Source organism: Balaenoptera borealis (assembly GCF_965194805.1).
Source record: "Balaenoptera borealis genome assembly, chromosome: 4".
Lineage (NCBI taxonomy): Eukaryota > Metazoa > Chordata > Mammalia > Artiodactyla > Balaenopteridae > Balaenoptera > Balaenoptera borealis.
This window is the reverse complement of record NC_138861.1, coordinates 59,067,624-59,087,477: the sequence shown is the minus strand read 5'-3', so window position 1 is coordinate 59,087,477 and position 19,854 is coordinate 59,067,624. Positions and strand designations below refer to the sequence as shown.

General features: G+C 39.5%; 1 protein-coding gene across 3 annotated transcripts in view; it reads right to left on the bottom strand.

Annotated features, from left to right (window-relative positions):
* The window catches only part of CDKL2 (cyclin dependent kinase like 2), a 36,996-nt gene extending 21,421 nt beyond the window's left edge, over window positions 1-15,575 (bottom strand). For 2 of the 3 annotated variants that reach the window (XM_082390219.1, XM_082390221.1), the window contains exons 1-4: window positions 12,823-14,063; window positions 12,546-12,744; window positions 4,214-4,408; window positions 972-1,150 (exon numbers count right to left, since the gene is read on the bottom strand). In XM_082390219.1, the coding sequence (XP_082246345.1) occupies window positions 972-1,150; window positions 4,214-4,408; window positions 12,546-12,744; window positions 12,823-12,833 (584 nt within the window). In that variant the 5' untranslated portion in view covers window positions 12,834-14,063. Of the gene's footprint in view, window positions 1-971; window positions 1,151-4,213; window positions 4,409-12,545; window positions 12,745-12,822; window positions 14,064-15,077 lie in introns of those variants that run through there. The other variant, XM_082390220.1, reaches the window with a different exon arrangement.
* Between the last annotated feature and the right edge of the window lie 4,279 nt (window positions 15,576-19,854).

Here is a 19,854-nt window from a genome sequence, read left to right as displayed (position 1 = left end):
AAAAATCGGTCACAAAAACTTAAAGAATATTCCGGCATCATTACCATAGAGACAACTACCTTGAAATTGCTTAAGGCCATAGTGGAATTATAACGTGGTACAAAAGTGACAGTATGGCGGTAAAATGAGAGCTCAGAGTAATTAAGAAAATATTAAATGACGTGTACTCTGAAAACAGAGAAATTGCAAAAAAATATTTTAGAATGATTTCTATCAAAATCAGTAAAACTTCCAATCCCTTCCTCTTTGAAGAATTCATTTATGAAGACGATTTATGTTTTTAAAACTATTCACACAGTTCCGTTTCTACCCTCACCCTTGCCCACGCTACTTTGCCTCACTGCAAGTGTCAGACTTACCCGGTCAATGCTACCTCTCTTTACAAGTGATAAATATACCTCTTTCTAACTTACTATTAAAAACAGACCACTTACCTTGATTTCCCTACCTTTAAAATAATTATACTCATGCCAACTTGTTTCACAAGCATGTTTAAAGGGGAAGCACCAAAAATGTTTACAAATAACTTTATAAAGTTCTCTAAACTGAAAACTTCCATTCAGTGTTAGAGGGATCTTTCATCATACTAAAAACATGTTCATGTGGAACCTAGAAACATGGTACAGATGAACCGGTTTGCAGGGCAGAAGTTGAGACACAGATGTAGAGAACAAACGTATGGACACCAAGGGGGGAAAACCGCGGTGGGGTGGGGATGGTGGTGTGCTGAATTGGGCGATTGGGATTGACAGGTATACACTGATGTGTATAAAATTGAGGACTGATTAAAAAAAAAAAAAAAGAAATGGGTAATGGAGTTGAATAGACATTTCTCCAAACAAAATGTACAAATGGCCAATAAACACATGAAAACATGTTCAACTTCAAAAAAAAAAAAAAACATGTTCCATTTTATCAAGAAAAGAGAGTTAAATCTGCCCTCCCCACCGCCCACCTTGCTGATGTCTTACTTGCCATACTTGACATCACCAACCAATAGTTCTGGAGCTCTGTACCATCGGGTTGCCACATAATCAGTATAAACCTCCCCAGGAGCTGCCAGTGTCCGTGCAAATCCAAAATCACATAACTTGACAACACCAGACTGGGAGATTAATATATTCTCTGGCTTTATATCTCTGTGTATGATCTAAGACAAAAAGCAGAGTATGACATATATTGGCACATCAAGTTAAGCAAACTAATTACTTTTGAGCACCTGTCATATGCAGGGCACTGTTTTTGTCCCTATAGTAAGTACAAATAAAAGTCTATAAAACTGTTCCTGGCTTTAAAGAACCTGGGACCTAGTTGGCAAAAAAAGAACATTTATGCTTAAAATTTTATTTAAACGATCAAAGATATTGGATGAAATATATATTATTAATTACCAAATCAATTGCTCTGATAAGGACTGCTCTCAAGACTAAGAGAGTAAAGCTGTCATTGAAGACGGGGCTGGTCAGGGAAAATTTTTGTGGAAAAGGGTGGGCTCTAAGACAGGTCTTTAACACTAGTGTGACCTGGATAAATGTAGAAATGAAAGGGCAACCCAAGTGAGGGTAACAAAAAGAGCAAAAGAGTGAAGATGGGAATAGATCAGGAGATGCTGGGGAAATGTTTTTTCTGGAGTAGAGGTTATGTACTAGGTTATGCCTCAACTGCCACCATGGGAGGTCTGAGCTTCTGTGAGGGCCATGGGAACCCATGGAAGTGACATGACCAACAGGGTGTTTAAAGAAGATGTTGGCCATGAACAAGGTAAAGCAGAGAGGGGGACCAGAAGTGGGGAGAACAGCAGTGGGACAACTAGGAGGTGATAAGGGCCTAAACTAGTCTGGGGCTCAAAGGAATGGAAAGGAAGAGGTACAGTGTAGAAATATTTTAAATCAAGAATCAAGAACTCTGCTACTACCTACACTGCACATCTAAAAGAAGTGAAAGCAGGGATTTGAACAAATATTTGTACACCAATGATCATAGCAGCATGATTCACAATAGCTACAAGGTGGAAACAACCCAAGTGTCAATCAACCGATGAATAACAAAATATGGTATATACACACAATGGCATTTATTAAGCCAAAGAAGGAATGGCATTTTGTTACATGCTATAACATGGATGAACCTTGAAAACATTATGTTAGTAAAATAAGCCAGACATAGAAGGACAAATATTGTATATTCCACTTACACAAGGTACCTAGAATAGGCAAATTCATAGAGACAGAAAATAGAATAGAGGTTACTAAGGGCTGGTGGGAGGGAAAATGGGGTTGTTACTGTTTGATGGTTACAGAGTTTTTGTTGAGGATGATGAAAAAGTTTTGGTTATAGACAGTGGTGATGGTTACACAACACTGTGACTGTATTTAATGCCACTGAACTGCATATTTATAAATGGTTAAAATAAATATTATTTATGTATATTTTACCACAATAAAAAAAAAGAGGAATAAAAAAAAAAAAAGAATCAACAGAATTTAGGAAGTAATCTCAGATATTTTACTTAAACCTGGGAATCTAAAAGAACAGTGGGTCCATTACCAAAAATACAAAAGTCTGGAAAAAGTTAGGTTTGATTAAGAATAATTAGTAGTTTAGTTTTAGCCATATAGGCTTTTAAGTGGATTTCTGAGTACCCAAGTGGAGGCACTCATCAAGCAATTATAAATGTAAAGGGGCTAAAACAAGGTCAGTTGGTTATGATTTCTAAAAGAGAGACTATGGAAGGAGAAAACAGGACACTGGGAGACAATGTTAAAAATTCTAGAGCTGGGCAAAACAAATTATTAGGCCTAGTTCTCTAATATAAGTAAACTGCATTTTGAAATTTTAAAAAATATATTTATTGTAAATTCAGAGGACCAGCATCCTAATTGGCATTGCTGAGCATTTTGCATAAGCTACCAATTTCTATTACATCCTAGACATCCATGGTAAAGGTCACAGGGCCAGCCCCACATCTACCATCAGCATTTGTTACTTTTATAATCACACAAAAAATGTCACTTAAAACATTTTGTAAAACTGGCAGAATCAATGTGTTAGTTATTCATTTTATACTTTGTGTCATTTTACCTAGAACTGCTTTTCTTTTTTTTTAATTAATTAATTTAGTTAGTTGCTTTTGGCTGCGTTGGGTCTTCGTTGCTGCGCACGGGCTTTCTCTAGTTGCGGCGAGCGGGGGCTACTCTTCGTTGTGGTGCGCGGGTTTCTCACTGCGGTGGCTTCACTTGTTGCGGAGCACGGGCTCTAGAGCGCAGGCTTCAGTAGTTGTGGCTCGCGGGCTCTAGAGCGCAGGCTCAGTAGTTGTGGCGCACGGGCTTAGTTGCTTCCCAGCATGTGGGATCTTCCCGGACCAGGGCTCGAACCTGTGTCCCCTGCATTGGCAGGTGGATTCTTAACCACTGCGTCACCAGGGAAGTCCCCTAGAATTTCTTTTATATGATTCTCAAAGGATATAAAATTGTTGTGATAGACAACAGAGTAATAGCAGGGATTTTCATATTTCACAACTAGGCAAGAGAATCTGAACTAACAAACAAATGGATTCTTAGGTGTATGTATCTGCCAAAACTCATTACTTAAAGTTTGTGCATTTCACTCAGTAAATGTTACCTCAAAAAAAAAAAAAATCTGCAAACTCTAGTTAATGACATGCAGAGCTGAAGTATTTAGAGTTGAAGTCCACAACTTACTTTAAAAAATGCATAAATAAGGGTTTCCCTGGTGGCGCAGTGTTTGAGCATCTGCCTGCCGATGCAGGGGACATGGGTTCGAGCCCTGGTCCGGGAAGATCCCACATGCCGCAGAGCAACTAAGCCCGTGGGCCACAACTACTGAGCCTGCACGTCTGGAGCCTGTGCTCCGCAATGAGAGGCCGCAACAGTGAGAGGCCCGCGCACCGCGATGAAGAGTGGCCCCCGCTCGCCACAACTGGAGAAAGCCCTTGCACAGAAACAAAGAACCAACACAGTCAAAAATAAATAAATTTATTAAAAAAATAAATAAATTTAAAAAATAAAGGCTTAAAAAATGCATAAATAAGACAGATTAATAAGTAGATAAATAGATGAACAGATATATAACTACGTCATAAAACAAATATAGCAAAGTGTTCACAAGTATAGAATTCAGCGGTAGGTATATGGGTGTCCATTGTACACTCTTCTAACTTTTCAACTTTTTAAATAATTGTTTAAACACTTACACTGTGACTGTGACAAAATCCAATGCCACTGATAATCTGAAACAAATACTTTTGAGCTAGCTGGTAGTCTAGTCCATTTGGAAAGAGCTCCAAGTCATCAAGAACTGTATGGTCAACAAATTCAAAGACTAGGTACCATCGCTTTTTTTTCTTACACACTTCCAACAGATTCACGAGATTTTCATGCCTCAGTTGCTGTTATAAAAAGAAAAATACAGAATAGTTTTTACAAGATCAAATTACTAGTAATTAGTCACAGTCTAAAAGAGATCTTAGCATGAGTAAAACATGTAAATAAAATGCATAAACGGTATAAATTGTGAAACTATATTTTGGTTTTTAAATTAGAGTCAAAAGGGCTTCCCTGGTGGCGCAGTGGTTGAGAATCTGCCTGCCAATGCAGGGGACACGGGTTTGAGCCCTGGTCTGGGAAGATCCCACATGCCGTGGAGCAACTGGGCCTGTGAGCCACAACTACTGAGCCTGAGCGTCTGGAGCCTCTGCTCTGCAACAAGAGAGGCCGCGATAGTGAGAGGCCCGCACACCGCGATGAAGAGTGGCCCCCACTCGCCACAACCGGGGAAAGCCCTCGCACAGAAACGAAGACCCAACACAGCCAAAAATAAAAATAATAAATAAATAAATTAGAGTCAAAAGACCATACTGCTCTATTCTCCTCTCAGAGAACACAATAAAGCCAATGAGAAAAAGGAATGTAGGTCCATCTTTGATGAAACTAAGAAGGATTTATGACCCCTACCCACAGCAAACGAGGTGGCACTGTCAAGGTCAAACAGGAGTCTAGGAAGATACCAAGAGATCATCTGTGGCTACAAAGCTGGCAGAGCAGAGTTTTCCAAAGTTGGTGACATAACCTGAAAAGAAAAACAACAACAACAAAAAACCTTCTTTGGTATAATGAGAACAGGGCTCATAGACTGTCAGTGAAACCATCCCTAGAACTGAATGGCACCAGGGAACAGGAGGGGAGGGGCTCTGAATAATCACATAGGAACTCATTTGCTGGAAACAATCTGTCAGTGAAGCCAAGCGGAAGGCAAAACAATTCATTATGAACAAACCTGCAACTACAAGTTTCAGAGAAATTAAGGATAACATAAGTCAATCCCACACTCAGCCTTGTGTTGTAAGGAACATTGTTGTGAACCATGGTGGATTCCTGCTAACCTGGAACAAGACCACAGGTTTTCCTGAAAATGAACCTCCTACAGATAGCTGGTCCAGGAGGGGCTCACTTTGTTACAAGATAAGAAACGATCAAAAAGGAACCGATCCAGTCTCTATCCAAAGATACTATAAGAAAAGAGAAGGAAACACAAATGGCAGATGAACACTCACCAGAAAATGTTGCCTCTTTTTTTTTTTTTTTTTTTTTTTTTGGCCACACCATGCGGCTTGTGGGATCTTAGTTACCCGAGCAGGGATCGAACCCAAGCCCTCGGCAGTGAAACCACAGAGTCCTAACCACCGGATCGCCAGGAAATTCGCTGTTGCCTCTTTTTTAAAGAGGAGGAAACTACTAGAATACAGTCCTCAAAATCCTCAAGGAAAGAAGGAAAATTTATACCCAAAAAGATTGTCATTCAAGAAAAAGACAGCAGACGGCTTCCCTGGTGGCGCAGTGGTTAGGAATCCGCCTGCCAATGCAGGGGACACAGGTTCGTGTCCCGGTCCGGGAGGATCCCACATGCCGCGGAGCGGCTAGGCCGTGAGCCACAACTACTGAGCCTGCGCGTCTGGAGCCTGTGCTCCGCAACGGGAGAGGCCGCAACAGTGAGAGGCCCACGCACTGCGATGAAGAGTGGCCCCCACTCACCACAACTGGAGAAAGCCCTTGCACAGAAACTAAGACCCAACACATCCAAAAATAAATAAATAAATAAATTTATAAAAAAAAAAAAAGAAAAGAAAAAGAGAGCAGAGAAAATTTTCTGAACATGAGCAGTAAATCCATTAGTGTAGGACTAAGTGTTATACAAATGTGGGTATCACAGTTACAAAATAGAAAGTGAATATTTAAAACCTAACAATGTACAAATGATACTAGTAACAAACTTAGGAGAAAGAAGAGAAGATGCAAACAAAATAAGAGAGTATGAAAAAAAAAAAATAAGAGAGTATGTATGTGGATTTCCTTGTCAATGGGACAGAATTATATTTTTGACCTGAAATTTTTAATTATAAGGTCTAATTATATTTACACGTTTAATGGTAAGCACTAAGATAAAGAAGACAGCTTCTAAAATCAGATGGTGGATGAATGGGAGAGAGGAGGAAACAGAAATATAATAATTACTTTACAAAGGATTAACTATATTATATAACTCTATAGTTATAAAGGTAACAAAAAGTACAAAATAAAGCCTTTCCAACAAAGTATAATTTATAATTGTTATTTAATATTTTATGTAAAAGTTAATCTTCTGAAGACTCAGGGAAATCATTGTAGATTAAAATAAGAAATAAAGATTTGCATTTATAAGAAAAAAAAAGCCTTTCCAAATTACCAAAGGAAACACATCCAATGTTTAAAAAGTAATTGGGGACTTCCCTGGTGGCAGAGTGGTTAAGAATCCACCTGCCAATGCAGCGGACACAGGTTCAAGCCCTGGTCCAGGAAGATCCCACATGCCGCGGAGCAACTAAGCCTGTGCGCCACAACTACTGAGCCTGCGCTCTAGAGCCCGCAAGCCACAACTACTGACCCCTTGTGTCACAGCTACTGAAGCCCGCGTACCTAGAGCCCATGCTCCACAACAAGAGAAGCCACTGCAATGAGAAGCCCGTGCACCGCAACGAAGAGTAGCCTCCGCTCGCCACAACTGGAAAAAGCCTGCGCTCAGCAACAAAGACCCAACACAGCCAAAAATAAATTTTTTTTAAAAAGTAGACTATATAGAAAAATATTTTTAAAGTAGTAATAAAATACATAATATTATAAATAATAATAACTAACCCCTACATAATGCTTACTATGTTCCATTACCTTAAGGACAAAAACCCTATAAAATAGTTGCAATTATTATCCTGTTTTACAGATGAGGAAACTAAAGCACATAGAGGTTAAGTAACTTGTTCAAGGTCACACAGCAATAACTGGTAGAGGAGAATTAGAACCCAGGAATTGTAGCCTCTGTGTTTTCCTGAAAACATTTCAGTTTTGTTTAGTTCCTCCTTCATGTACAGAACATCTGCCTTATAAACACACCCAGACCTGCAGCTGACTTGTATACAAAATATTTAGATTTCTTATTCTTTTTTTTTTTTCTTTAGATTTCTTATTCTTAACCACTAAGCCATTCTGACTCTAGAGGGGAAAAAAAGGAAAACTAAGACCAAACTTATGTTACATCATAACTATAAATGGGCTAAACTTAGCTATTAAAACAAAAGATTCCAGGTTGGATCACAAAGCACTTTCCAAATATATTAAGTGAATTAACGCATATCCATACAATGAAATAAAATGCAGCAGTTAAAAAGAACAAGGCAGTTTTATGTCCACGGGTATGCAATAATCACTAAGCTACATTAAGTGGAAAAAAGGCAAGATGCAGGTCAGTGTGTAGAATATGCTGCCATTTGATATATGTACACACACCAGAATTCCTCTGATGGATACAGTTGCTTATGGAAGGTATAACTAAATAGCTGGTACACAAAGGTGGCAGGGAAATGCATTTTAATTTTATAGCATATTCATATGTTACCTTTTCAAAAATTAAAATAAGTAGATAAATAAAATTTGTATCAGTGTGTTAAAAGATAAACATGCTAAAATTGACAAGAGTTTATTGGAGCAAACATTGATTTAAACTGGGCAGCACGATACTGAAAGAGGTTAGGAACATTCTACTGGTAGAAGCTAAGGGAAAGGGTTTCCCTGGTGGTACAGTGGTTAAGAATCCGCCTGCCAATGCAGGGGACACAGGTTCGAGCCCTGGTCCAGGAAGATCCCACAGGCCGCAGAGCAACTAAGCCCCTGTGCCACCACTACTGAGCCTGCACTCTAGAGCCTGCAAGCCACAACTACTGAGCCCTCGCGCTGCAACAACTGAAGCCCGCGTACCTAGAGCCCATGCTCCGCAACAAGAGAAGCCACCGCAATGAGAAGCCTGCCTGCCACAACTAGAGAAAGCCCGTGTGCAGCAATGAAGACCCAACACAGCCAAAAATAAATAAATAAATAAATTTATTTTAAAAAGAAAAAAAAGAAGCTAAGGGAAAGGCTTTTATAGAGCAGACATGGAAGCAAAGCAAGTAAATTATTTGATTGGTTCCAGTTTAAGTGGTTGCTTTACTTGGGAAAGCCTAGTTGACTGTTTGTGACTGGTTGTGCTTAACTTACAATGTCTTAACCTTGAGCATTTACAGGAATTGGGTCTAGCTTAGGTTTCCTTTGATTTGTTTACATAGGGTGCCAAGGCATTAGAGCCACCTTAGTCTAATGGCCTATTGTTTCACTTGGTTTTTTACTATAAGTACACACACACACACACACACAAACTTCTAGTAAACTTAAATTTTAATAGGTATGTAGAGAATTCCCTGGCAGTCCAGTGGTTAGGACTCCACACTTTCACTGCTGAGGGCCCAGGTTCAATCCCTGGTCGAGGAACTAAGATTCTGCAAGCCTCGCAGCCAAAAAATTAAAACATAATAAAATAATAAAAGGTATGTAGACTTCCGGTTTCCTGTTCTACATGTAAGGAGCTTGGAAGTCTCCACTCCACCCTAACAAGTAAAAAACTGAGTAGACTAAAAAATCAACAACTCTTTTTTGGATTCATAAGAGATGAGAGGACGTAGGGCAAACCACCGGCTCCAAGACTGGAGAGACAAACCAGCAAACACAGGGAGTCTCTGCTTACTGGAACAGAGACTCACGAGGGCACAGCTCTGTGGGAACCAATGCCAAGGTAGGAAAACCTGAACTGCAATGGATAAGCTATCGGAAGCTCAATGCGGCCAAGCCCGAGAGTTAAAAACTTCAGGGAAATCCACACAACACTGTAAGATGTTATTTCTAGGAGCTCAGCCAAGTTCCGATGGTAAATTTCGGAGAAGAATCTCCTTCAGCTTTCACAGGGAGAGGAAAAAAGGAACCATTTGGAAATACGCCACAGCACTCTGTCCTTAACAAGGCCTGCCCTTGGGGGGAACTAGTTAAGCAGAGCCTAACCAGCTGAGGAAGGGAGATAGCCAACTCCAGCCTACTGTAGCCATCTTATCCCACCTAAGGAGGGGAGAAAAAGCCTGAAGAACACTTGTAAAGTTCACAGGCTAGCGGCATAGGCTCACTGAAAGACTGAGACCTAATCATGGCACTACAGAACATTTCCCTTCCGCCAACCTCACCACCACGTTACTAAAAGCCTATTTACAGCACTTCCTTTTACCTGGTACATCATGCCCAGCTCTGAAGAAAAAAATTACAAGGCGTACCAAAAGACAAAAACCACGATTTGAAGACACGGAAAAATCATCAGAAGCAGACGTGGCAGGGATGTAGGAATTATCAGACCAAGAATGTAAAATAACTATGATTAATTTGCTTAGGGCTCTAATGGGTAAAGTAGACAGCGTGCAAGAACAGACGGGCAATGTAAGCAGAGAGAGAGATGGAAATCCTAATAAATAATCAAAAGAAATGCTGGAGATTAAAAAAACAAAAAACAGGGACTTCCCTAGCAGTCCAGTGGTTAAGACTCTGCACTCCCAATGCAGGCGGCCCGGGTTCGATCTCTGGTCAGGGAACTAGATCCTGCATGCCGCAACTAAGGAGCCCGCATGCGGCAACTAAGAGCTCTCGTGCCTCAACTAAGACCCGGTGCAGCCAAATAAATAAATAAAAATTAAAAAATAAAAAAAATTTAAAAAACAAAAGCACTGTAACAAAATAAGAATGCCTTTGATTGGCTTATTGGTAGACTGGATACAGCTGATGAAAGAATCTCTGAGCTAGAGGATATCTGAGTAGAATGCTCAAAAACCAAAAAGGGAAGAGAACAAGGACTGAAAATCTTCTCAGGCATATAGAAATAGACCTAAGAAGATAGCGAGGAAGAACTGGGTCAAACTCAGTAACAGGAGAACAAAGAGAATTAATCTCAGGACTCAAAGCTGATTTTGCTATGAAGTAACAGATATGGAAATGAGGTTAGATTTTTGTGTCCTCTTGGGACTAAGAGGGAAGGAAGAGTCAAGTCTAAATGTCTTGCAAAGGCGGGGTCTTTCAGAAACCACCTCCAGTTTAAGTTGCGACCCTAAGGGCTACACCTTCCCCAGTGAAAATGAACGGAAATGAACCAGTCCAGGCTTCACATCACCTGTACCTTGAACTTGGATTAACATACTAGACTGGGAGCATCCCCATGCACCTGGCAGAAGCAAATGAATATCCTCTCTGGAAGAAGATAACTTTTATCTATCTTAGCCTCAAAACATTTCTACAAATAAATTTCCAAAAACAATATCCAATATAAATAATAATGAAGAACACAGAAAACAAGACACTCTAAGCAAGTACTTTGAACTTACTGAGGAGGCACTGGGCTGGTAGTGTGCCTGTACCAGGACAGGGAAAATTTAATGTAGATCAGTGTAATTAGTAAAGGTAGTTAATCCCTAAGAGGGGTAAGAGGAATCCAAGGGATATGTAAAAATATAGCAGGGGCTTCCCTGGTGGTGCAGTGGTTAAGAATCCACCTACCAATGCAGTGGACACGGGTTCAAGCCCTGGTCCGGGAAGATCCCACATGCCGTGGAGCATCTAAGCCAGTGCACCACAACTACTGAGCCTGCGCTCTAGAGCCCATGAGCCACAACTACTGAACCCACGTGCCACAACTACTGAGCCTGCGCTCTAGAGCCCGCAAGCCACAACTACTGAAGCCCATGGGCCTAGAGTCCATGCTCTGCAACAAGAGAAGCCACCGCAATGAGGAGCCCGTGCACTGCAAGGAAGAGTAGCCCCTGCTCGCCGCAACTAGAGAAAAGCCTGCGCGCAGCAACGAAAACCCAACGCAGCCAAAAATAAATAAATAAATAAATTTTTTTTTTAAAAAAGAAAGAAACTCAGGAATAATTGATAAATAGTGGAAAGGATAAATATTAGGTATTTATTCGAAGGAATAAAATCTTACATAGCATATACTCAGATCACAGGGCAACTGGGTCAAAAGTAAATAACCAAGGAGAAAAACCTAGAAATTTTCCACGTTTGGCAATTAAGGAAAATGAGAAAATATTTTGAACTGCTAATCAAAATTTCTAGGATACATACCAAGCTGTTCTTAGAAGGAAAGTTATAACCTTAAATGCATATATGAGAAAAAAAACCTAGAAATTAAAGAAGTAAGCATATAACTCAGAAGTTTAGGAAAAAGAACTGTAAAATAAACCCAAAATAAGTAGAAGCTATGAAATACTAAAGAACAAAAATTAATGAAATAGACAAGAAATACACAACAGGGAAGATCAAGAAAGCCAAACATTGATTCTTTCTAAAGATAAATAAAATTGATAAACTTCAGGTTAGACTGATGGGGGGTTGGTGGCAGGAGGGAGTTAACATAGCAGGTCTGAGACTTTTATCCCTAGAAAATTGGCTTGCAAATGAGCCCTTGTTTGCTACCTGGGTACTTGGATTTCAGAAGTGTTCCTTCATTTCCAGAACTGATAAAGTGGCTCACCGTGCAAACAATATGGTTTATGCTGAATACCTGCATTTCCTCTGAGAGTCTGGGATTTTGTTATGAGCCAGGCAGGGGGTACCTCTGTGACAAGGCCCCAGGAAAATTCTGGGCACTGAGTCTCTAATGAATTTCCTTGGTGGACAATATTTCACACGTGTTGTCATAACTGATTGCTGGAGGAAATAAGTGCATCCTGTGTTAATCCACTGGAAGAAAAGTGACAGGTTTCCTCTGGAATTCACCCCATGTGTCTTTTCCCTTTGCTGATTTTCCTTTATATCTTTTCTCTGTAATAAATCATAGCCAAGAGTACAACTGTTTGCTGAGTGCTGTGAGCCCTCCTAGTGAATCATCAAACCTTGCGGTGGTCTTAGAGACCCCCAACACAGTTGTTGGTAGATAGATAGATAGGCAGATAAGAGAGAAGCAACAAATAATATTAAAATCATGTTTATATTCATGAGATAAATGAATATGTATATGTAATCTTGTCGTTTACTGCCAAAAAAGAAGAAATTTATACTTTAAACCAAGTTATGCATTTTTTAAAAAAAATTACTGTCACTTAAGAAACAACTCATTTTTTTCTCAATTCAAAATATGTGATAACTTACCTTTAGTAACTTGATTTCTCGCATAGCAATTTTTTTAACCATTTTGTCATCATCACTTTCTAAGAACTTCTTAATGGCCACAATTCTTCCACTATCTTTATTCCTACACTTCATCACCATTCCATAGCTCCCTTCTCCAACCAATCCTAGGTTCTCATATTTTTCCATTTTAATTAAAAACCAGTAGGAATTTTTCTTGCTGTGGAAACCAAAACATAGAGTTAATTATGTGGAGTATGTTAATTTCCTTCACCCTCCCAAATTAATTCTTCCACACCTGTTTTCCATATTAGAGCAGACACTGCATCGATGGCTGCCCTGTGTAATGTTTCTGCATCTAAGTTATGTTTTCAAAATATTCACATACAGTTCATAATAGACAAGGCAAATGGAATTGAAGCCATTAACTTCAAATTTAAATTACTAAATTTCATGTTAATGAAATTTCAATATATTTTTAATTAAGATAAAGCAATACTTGAACTATTATACAAAACAATAACAGTTTACTTTAGAAAAACACAATTCCTTTTCACTTTAAGGTGAAAAAGGCACAAGTGAATCTGGTTACAGTGAAGATAAAATTTATTTTTTTACATCAGGTTTAAAAGATCAAAGTTGAGGATCTTTATGCGCTTTCTAGTCTATTGGGAAAAATATTACCAAGTTAACACTAACAACTTCTGATCAACTATTTTTCTTTACTTTTATTACCATAGTAATTAAATTCCTATATTGAACATATAAAATAACAGCAATGACATCACAGTATGTAAGCAGATTTTTAATAATTAAATGTTAGTGTACCAAATACAGTATTTCAAAAATCCTTTTAATGATTAATCACTATAAGTATGATTATTTGAATTTTGTGTTTAGAATTCTTTTACATCCCATTATATGACATTTTCTGGCAATCCTAACAAAATCTTTCTTACTTTACTAATAATTGGTGAAGGACCAGCAATCATTCCACTACATATTTTGGTATAGCAAAAGACTTTTCAGCCCAGATACGGTTAGATTTTAATTCATAAGTTTTGATCGCCATGAAATATAAAAGCTAATAAACTACAACTTCAAAGTTAAATTTATTTTTACAATCTGATTGTGAAATTAAATTCCAGAAGCAAAGAATAAAAAATGTTTCTGTTAATCCCAATGTGGTTCTAAAAGTTTTGGGAGGAAAAAAATAGGCTATTGGTAACTATATATTCAAATGATGATTCATAGTTGAATTTTTTTTTAACCTGACAATATAAAAACACTCATTCAAAAAACTTGGAAAGAAAAAAAATTCTTACCTATAACATTAGTAGTGTACCTACGGCAACCTAAAATTAATTTACCCAGATTGTGAATTGTGATGTTTTCCTTGCTTCCCTATTGGTACACTGATGACAAAGACAAAACAAATATCCTCTTTGTTCTGGCAAACTGTGATAATCCAATGTATACAATACATTTTCAACAGTTTACATTTGACAATTTAGGGGATAGATATATATATAATTATTATATATATATAATAATACAGTGTATATATATATAGTTATATATATATAGTATATATACATGGAAAGTCAGAAGACTGATGTTCGGGAGGGAAAAAATAAATAAATCCCAGTCAACACCAACCCAATTATTTCATTATTTTACTACCAGCTTTGATAGTAGGTTCTACTATAAACTGTTTACAGAACAGTGTCTCTGACACTAACTTTCTATACATTTGACATTTTAACTTCCATTTAACCTCTATTAACTTTTTTTTTTTAAAACATCTTTATTGGAGTATAATTGCTTTACAATGGTGTGTTAGTTTCTGCTTTATAACAAAGTGAATCAGTTATACTATTAACTATTTTTAAATAAAATGTCAGTGTTTGAAAAAAATTTCTCAATGTAATTCTCTCTCTCCTTTCTTTAATTTTTTTTTCCTTCCACTAAAACAGCATATTTTATTAAGGACTAGACTTTAGGCTTATCATACCAAGGACAAAAATAGCTGGAATCTATAACCTGGATCATTTTAAAACATTTGCAATTAGTGTCCTCAATATTTGGAAATGCAAAGTGAACACAGTTAAAATTACCTTAAGCATGTCTAAGAGGTTCTGAAGCATGTCACAAGCTAACATTCTGCAAGTTGACTACTCCAAGTGTATTCTCCAACCAACTGCACATTTGGTCACAGCACACTGAACACACCTGCTTTTTCAAGTGGCACTTCCCACAAATACTTTAAAAGTATCAAGGCTTAAAAAGCCTCTTGTTTCCTGAAACAGTTACTCATAAACCATAACTTCTCATGCCTTCTACTTGGGAATGTTAAGGGTTATACAAACTAAAAGGAAACCTGGCCAATTGGCAATGTGGTAGTTCTGGACATGTGCCATGGAAGCATATGGTTCTCATACTAATAATTTAGATAATAAAAAAATGCTATTTTTTATTTTGTTAAAGACAGGTTGAAATCTCTTATAGATAAAAGAACGAGATAATAGAAGCTTTCAAAAGTATTATACTTACTGTTTCTTTTAAATCCTTTGGCGTGGAAATACCCAAAGGTTTTCAACTTGGAAACAAAATTGAGGTGAAATGCATCTCGTTCGCAGGTCTAAAAGATGCTGACTAGCAAACTAGCAATTCTACTGCTGTCGCGATTTCTTCCGCAGACACAGTCAGGGGTCCCAGGTGAAGCAGGCAAGGAGGCCGACTGGCCTCAACCCACCGCAAGTTCACACTCAGGAGGACCGCGGGTCGCATGCTGTCGTCGTCAAGGCAACGACCTCACTCTGTCCCCAACCATAGGCACAGAGTCTCCAGAGAGAAAAGGCCGGGGTCTAAATGCGTCCACGGCAGGCACCAATACCTGTTAAGGCCAAGGCCTGTAGGGAAGTTAGCTGGGGTGCTAGGGCACCGCCTCCCAGCTCCTAAGGCGCCCGGTCCCTGGAGTCTGTGAACCTGCTCGGCTCTAGCTAGCCCTGGGCCAAGGCTTGGCCACCAAGCTGCAAGGGGCGGATCCTCACCCGCCCGGGCCCGCCCCCGAGTGCGCCAAGCCTCCCGTGTTCTGATTGGCTGGGTTCTGTCGTCGAGATCTCTGATTGGCTTAGCGCCAACCACCCATCCAGTTCACCTGGGGCTTGGCTCAGGTGCTGATCACTGATGCGCAGACGCCAGCATCAGCACACACCTACCTTCTCAAGTAAGGAAGCACCTTTCTGCCTTCACCGGGAGACCGCTCTTCGCGACTGAGGACAACAGGCGATTCTGGTGCTCACGGAGAGGCTAAAAGTGGTGGTGGTTTTGTAGGATTGGGTGAAAATGGAAGGGGATGACCGTGCAAAGAGCGCCATGAAGCGTTCTTCAAGCTCCTCGTCTGGGCCGGGGAGTGGGCTCTGAAGCCCCTCAACCGGGAAGGTTCGGGCTTGACGGCGATTCGACGCTTCCTTTCCGGTCTGGGCAGTGGGGTCAGTCTGCCAGGTAGGAGATGAGGGTGACAGTCTAGGAGGTGATAAGTAGGCGAGGCAAGGTGAAAGTAGGTAAATGATGACAGAACTGGCGTTAGAAGGGACCCTGGGGAGGACAGCCTGGGCAATGAAAGTGAGGGAAATACTTGGAGATAACGGAAGGGGAAGAGAGGACATGAATGAAATAAGAGGAAAAGGGCTAAGACGGTTGGGGAACTAAAAGACATGAGCAATACTGGCGTATGACACACAGCCACATAGGGTGCAGCTGGGGATGCGATGTTTAAGGCACAGACCAACTCAATCCATGATTAGGCAAGACGGGTAGGTCAGAATCATGCACATGCTGAAGTCACACAAGAAACAGGGCTTTCCTCATTTTCAAGGAATTTGGGGTTTAAGCCATACCTCTGCAGTGAGGAAGCCTTAAGCACTCAGTTATTTTCATGTTAAATCATAAAAACTAACCATTTTATAATTCTATTTGGTTTCCATAATACCATGATCCAGTTAGGAGAGTGTCCTGGATAGCAGGTATTTATACCCATAGTCAATATTAAGGTATTAATTCCTTCTTGTATACAAAGAAATAAACATTCTGGTTTATAAGTAAGCTTTTGTGAGTTTGCTTAGAATGAATTAATCTTCCAGTGCCGGATCACCTTGATCAAACTGCTTAAAATCCAGTTCCTGAAACTGTAATAATGAGGACCAGACCTGGGACCTGGGTATGGAAAGAATATAATTCTTTAGTCAATGCAAGATGTAATTAGCTCTATCCTTAGGTGTGACCACGTTGGAGGGAGCCATGCCCCATTTAGTTATCTCTAGAGGCTATAATAGAATGTGATGAACTTCTTTTATATGAGAAGCAGATTCCCTTTTATAAAGTGGCGAATCTGGGTTTGTTAGGCCTGAAGCTTGAGAAGAAGAATGTAAAAATATGTTACTTTTGTAACTTTACAAAAATATTCAACAACATAAACATTTTAAAGGTACCTCTAAGCAAAAGGCCCTGAAGTTTAAAATAACCTGTTTATATCCCACAAGCAACCAAAAGGATAAAGACTAAAAAACTGGATTTGGTGACTAGACAATGCTTGAGAAAACAATTTCAAAAAGAATTGAGTTTGAAAGCCAACTGTAAAGGAGGCATAGGGTATTCAAGAATTACACATCCCTGGTGGCCCAGTCCTGTCCCTCAGCCCAGGCCTCCCCCGGGAACCAGGTTGTACCATGTAGGGAAGCGGGGATCTATTCACATACCTCAGGTAACGGAGGTGTGCAGATGGGGGAAGGGACTGCGCAGATCAAAGGCCGGCGGGTGGGGGGGGGTCATGGGGATCTCAAAAGGCTTGAGGATGGGGCTGCTTGGGGGGATGGGGAGGAGGCAACCTGGCAGGGGACAAGTGGGGGACCCAGCCGGGTTGAGCCCCTGGGCCCCAGGTCTGTACAATACGGTTTGCTATAAAACTCAAATCTTCTGGGGGGCGGGGGGGGGAGGCAGAGAATTACACATCCTGGGTAAAGTCATCTATTGATACATGTTTGGTGAAGAGGAGGTAGTATTAGGTAGAAGCGGGATTGGGTTATTGTTTATTTTAAAAAGAAATTTTAAACAAGAAAATCTTTGTAGGGAAAAGGAACGGAGAGAGAGGGGCTTTAAAGAGGCAAGAAAAGGAATAATTAATGAAAAACCAAGGAGAGGTAGTGAAGAGAAGGTAATAAAGTATGAAAAGGACTTAGCCTTGAAGAAGTTTCTAGGAAAGAGGGAAAACAGAAAAGTGTAGGACAGACACATTAGCTGGCTTAGATCTTCTCTGTAAAAAAAATTTCTGCAGAAAAAAAGATAATGGTGAGATTGAGGCTCAAGGATATGTGAGCAGAAATTCCTTGAAATAGGTAGTTATGAAAGAAGACATTTTGATATAAAAGGAATACGAAATAGTAAAATGTGCCCACTTGAGCATGGACACCATGAATTTACAGTGAAACCAACTGACTCTGTTTCATAGGACTTGGCATCCTCAGGTTCAAGAATGGAGAAAATAGACAGTACGTAAGCTACTTAGAGAAGTGGTAGTGCAAGGAGATTAAACAAAAAAGTTAAGAAATCAGGGATGATGGAGAAAGCACAATTGAAATGGTTTGCTGTGTTTCCAGCTAGATCAGAAGACAAATTATGACAAGTTAACTAATAAGTTGAATATACAGGGGCACTGAGAAAATGGAGCTCATCATAGGCATGAAGAGTAAGTTTAATGGGAGTGAAATAGGAGAAAAAGTTACTGTCAAAGAAAGCAAGTTGCGAATTTAAGATTTTGGAAATGGCACAAGATGATGATGATGAGTTCTAAAGAGTGGAATGTTTGGCCATTCCTTTGGGTAGCTGAAGTTTATTGAAAAATGTCATTGGAACTGAATTCAAAGAAACTTGAAGTCGCAGTATGAAAAGTCATAAACTTTTCCTAAAGAATCGTAACATGAACAAGTGGGACAATACAGAAGGAGGTTGAAATGCAGATTTTAATCACTAAAGAAAGTGAAATGTTCTAAAAATCTAAAGAAAACACTGTGGGAGTGTATGAGATTGGCAACAAGAAGAAAGCCTGAGAGATGGCAAAGAAACAAAGGTTAAAAAGAGACTAAGGACCATATGACCCAGCAATTCCATTCCTAGGTATAGACCCAAGAAAAATGAAAACATATGTTCATACAAAAACTTGTACATGAATGTTCACAGCAGTACTGATATTCATATGAATTGATTTCATAGTAGCCAAAAAGGTAAACTCAAATGTCCATCAATTGATGAATGGATAAACTGTGCTATATCCATACAATGGAATATTATTCCCCCTTAAAAAGGACTAAAGTACTCATAGATGCTACAACATGGATGAATGTTAAAAACAGTATGCTGGGATTTCCCTGGTGGTCCAGTGGTTAAGACTCCACGCTCACAGTGCAGGGAGCCCAGGTTTGATCCCTGGTCAGGGAACTAGATCCTTCATGCTGCAACTAAGAGCCGGCATGTCGCAACTAAAGGAGCCCACATGCTGCAACTAAAGGAGCCCACATGCTGCAACTAAAGATCCCACATGCCGCAACTAAGACCTGGCACAGCCAAATAAATAAATATATATATATATTTTTAAAAGTATGCTAAGCGAAAGATGCCAGACACAAAAGATCACATATTATGTGATTCCACTTATATGAAGTGTTCAGCATAGACAAATTCATACAAACAGAAAGTAGATTAGTAGTTACCAGGGACTGAGGGGGAGATGGGAATGAGGAATGACTACTAATGGGTATGGGGTTTCTTTTTTTGTCCACACTGCATGGCTTGCAGGATCTTAGTTCCCCGACCAGGGATTGAACCCGACCCCAGCAGTGAAAGTGCCGAGTCCTAACCACTGGACCGCCAGGGAATTCCCTGGGGTTTCTTTTTAGGCTAATGAAAATGTTCTGGAATTAAACAGTGAATATAGGAAGATAAGAAGTACATAGCCTGCCTAGAAATCTTTTTTCAGTAAATTTATACATTTTAGCTTAGAGTAGCCTAATTCTCTTTCTCACCTTAGCAATCATCTCTGTTAAGTAACTCTTGGCAACAATCATTCTTTACATATCTGGACATCCCCCCAAAAATGTGCTTCAGTCAGTGTCTTGCCAAAAAAACAAAAAAAAACACACCACTTAGGTCTCATGAGATACTGATTGATCATGGGTTTTTGGCACACTTCAGTTGAGTTACCAAGTGAAAGGAAGGGCCATAAAATCTTCAGACTACAAAAAGTAAGGTTCTTTATTTTCAGTATATTATTGAG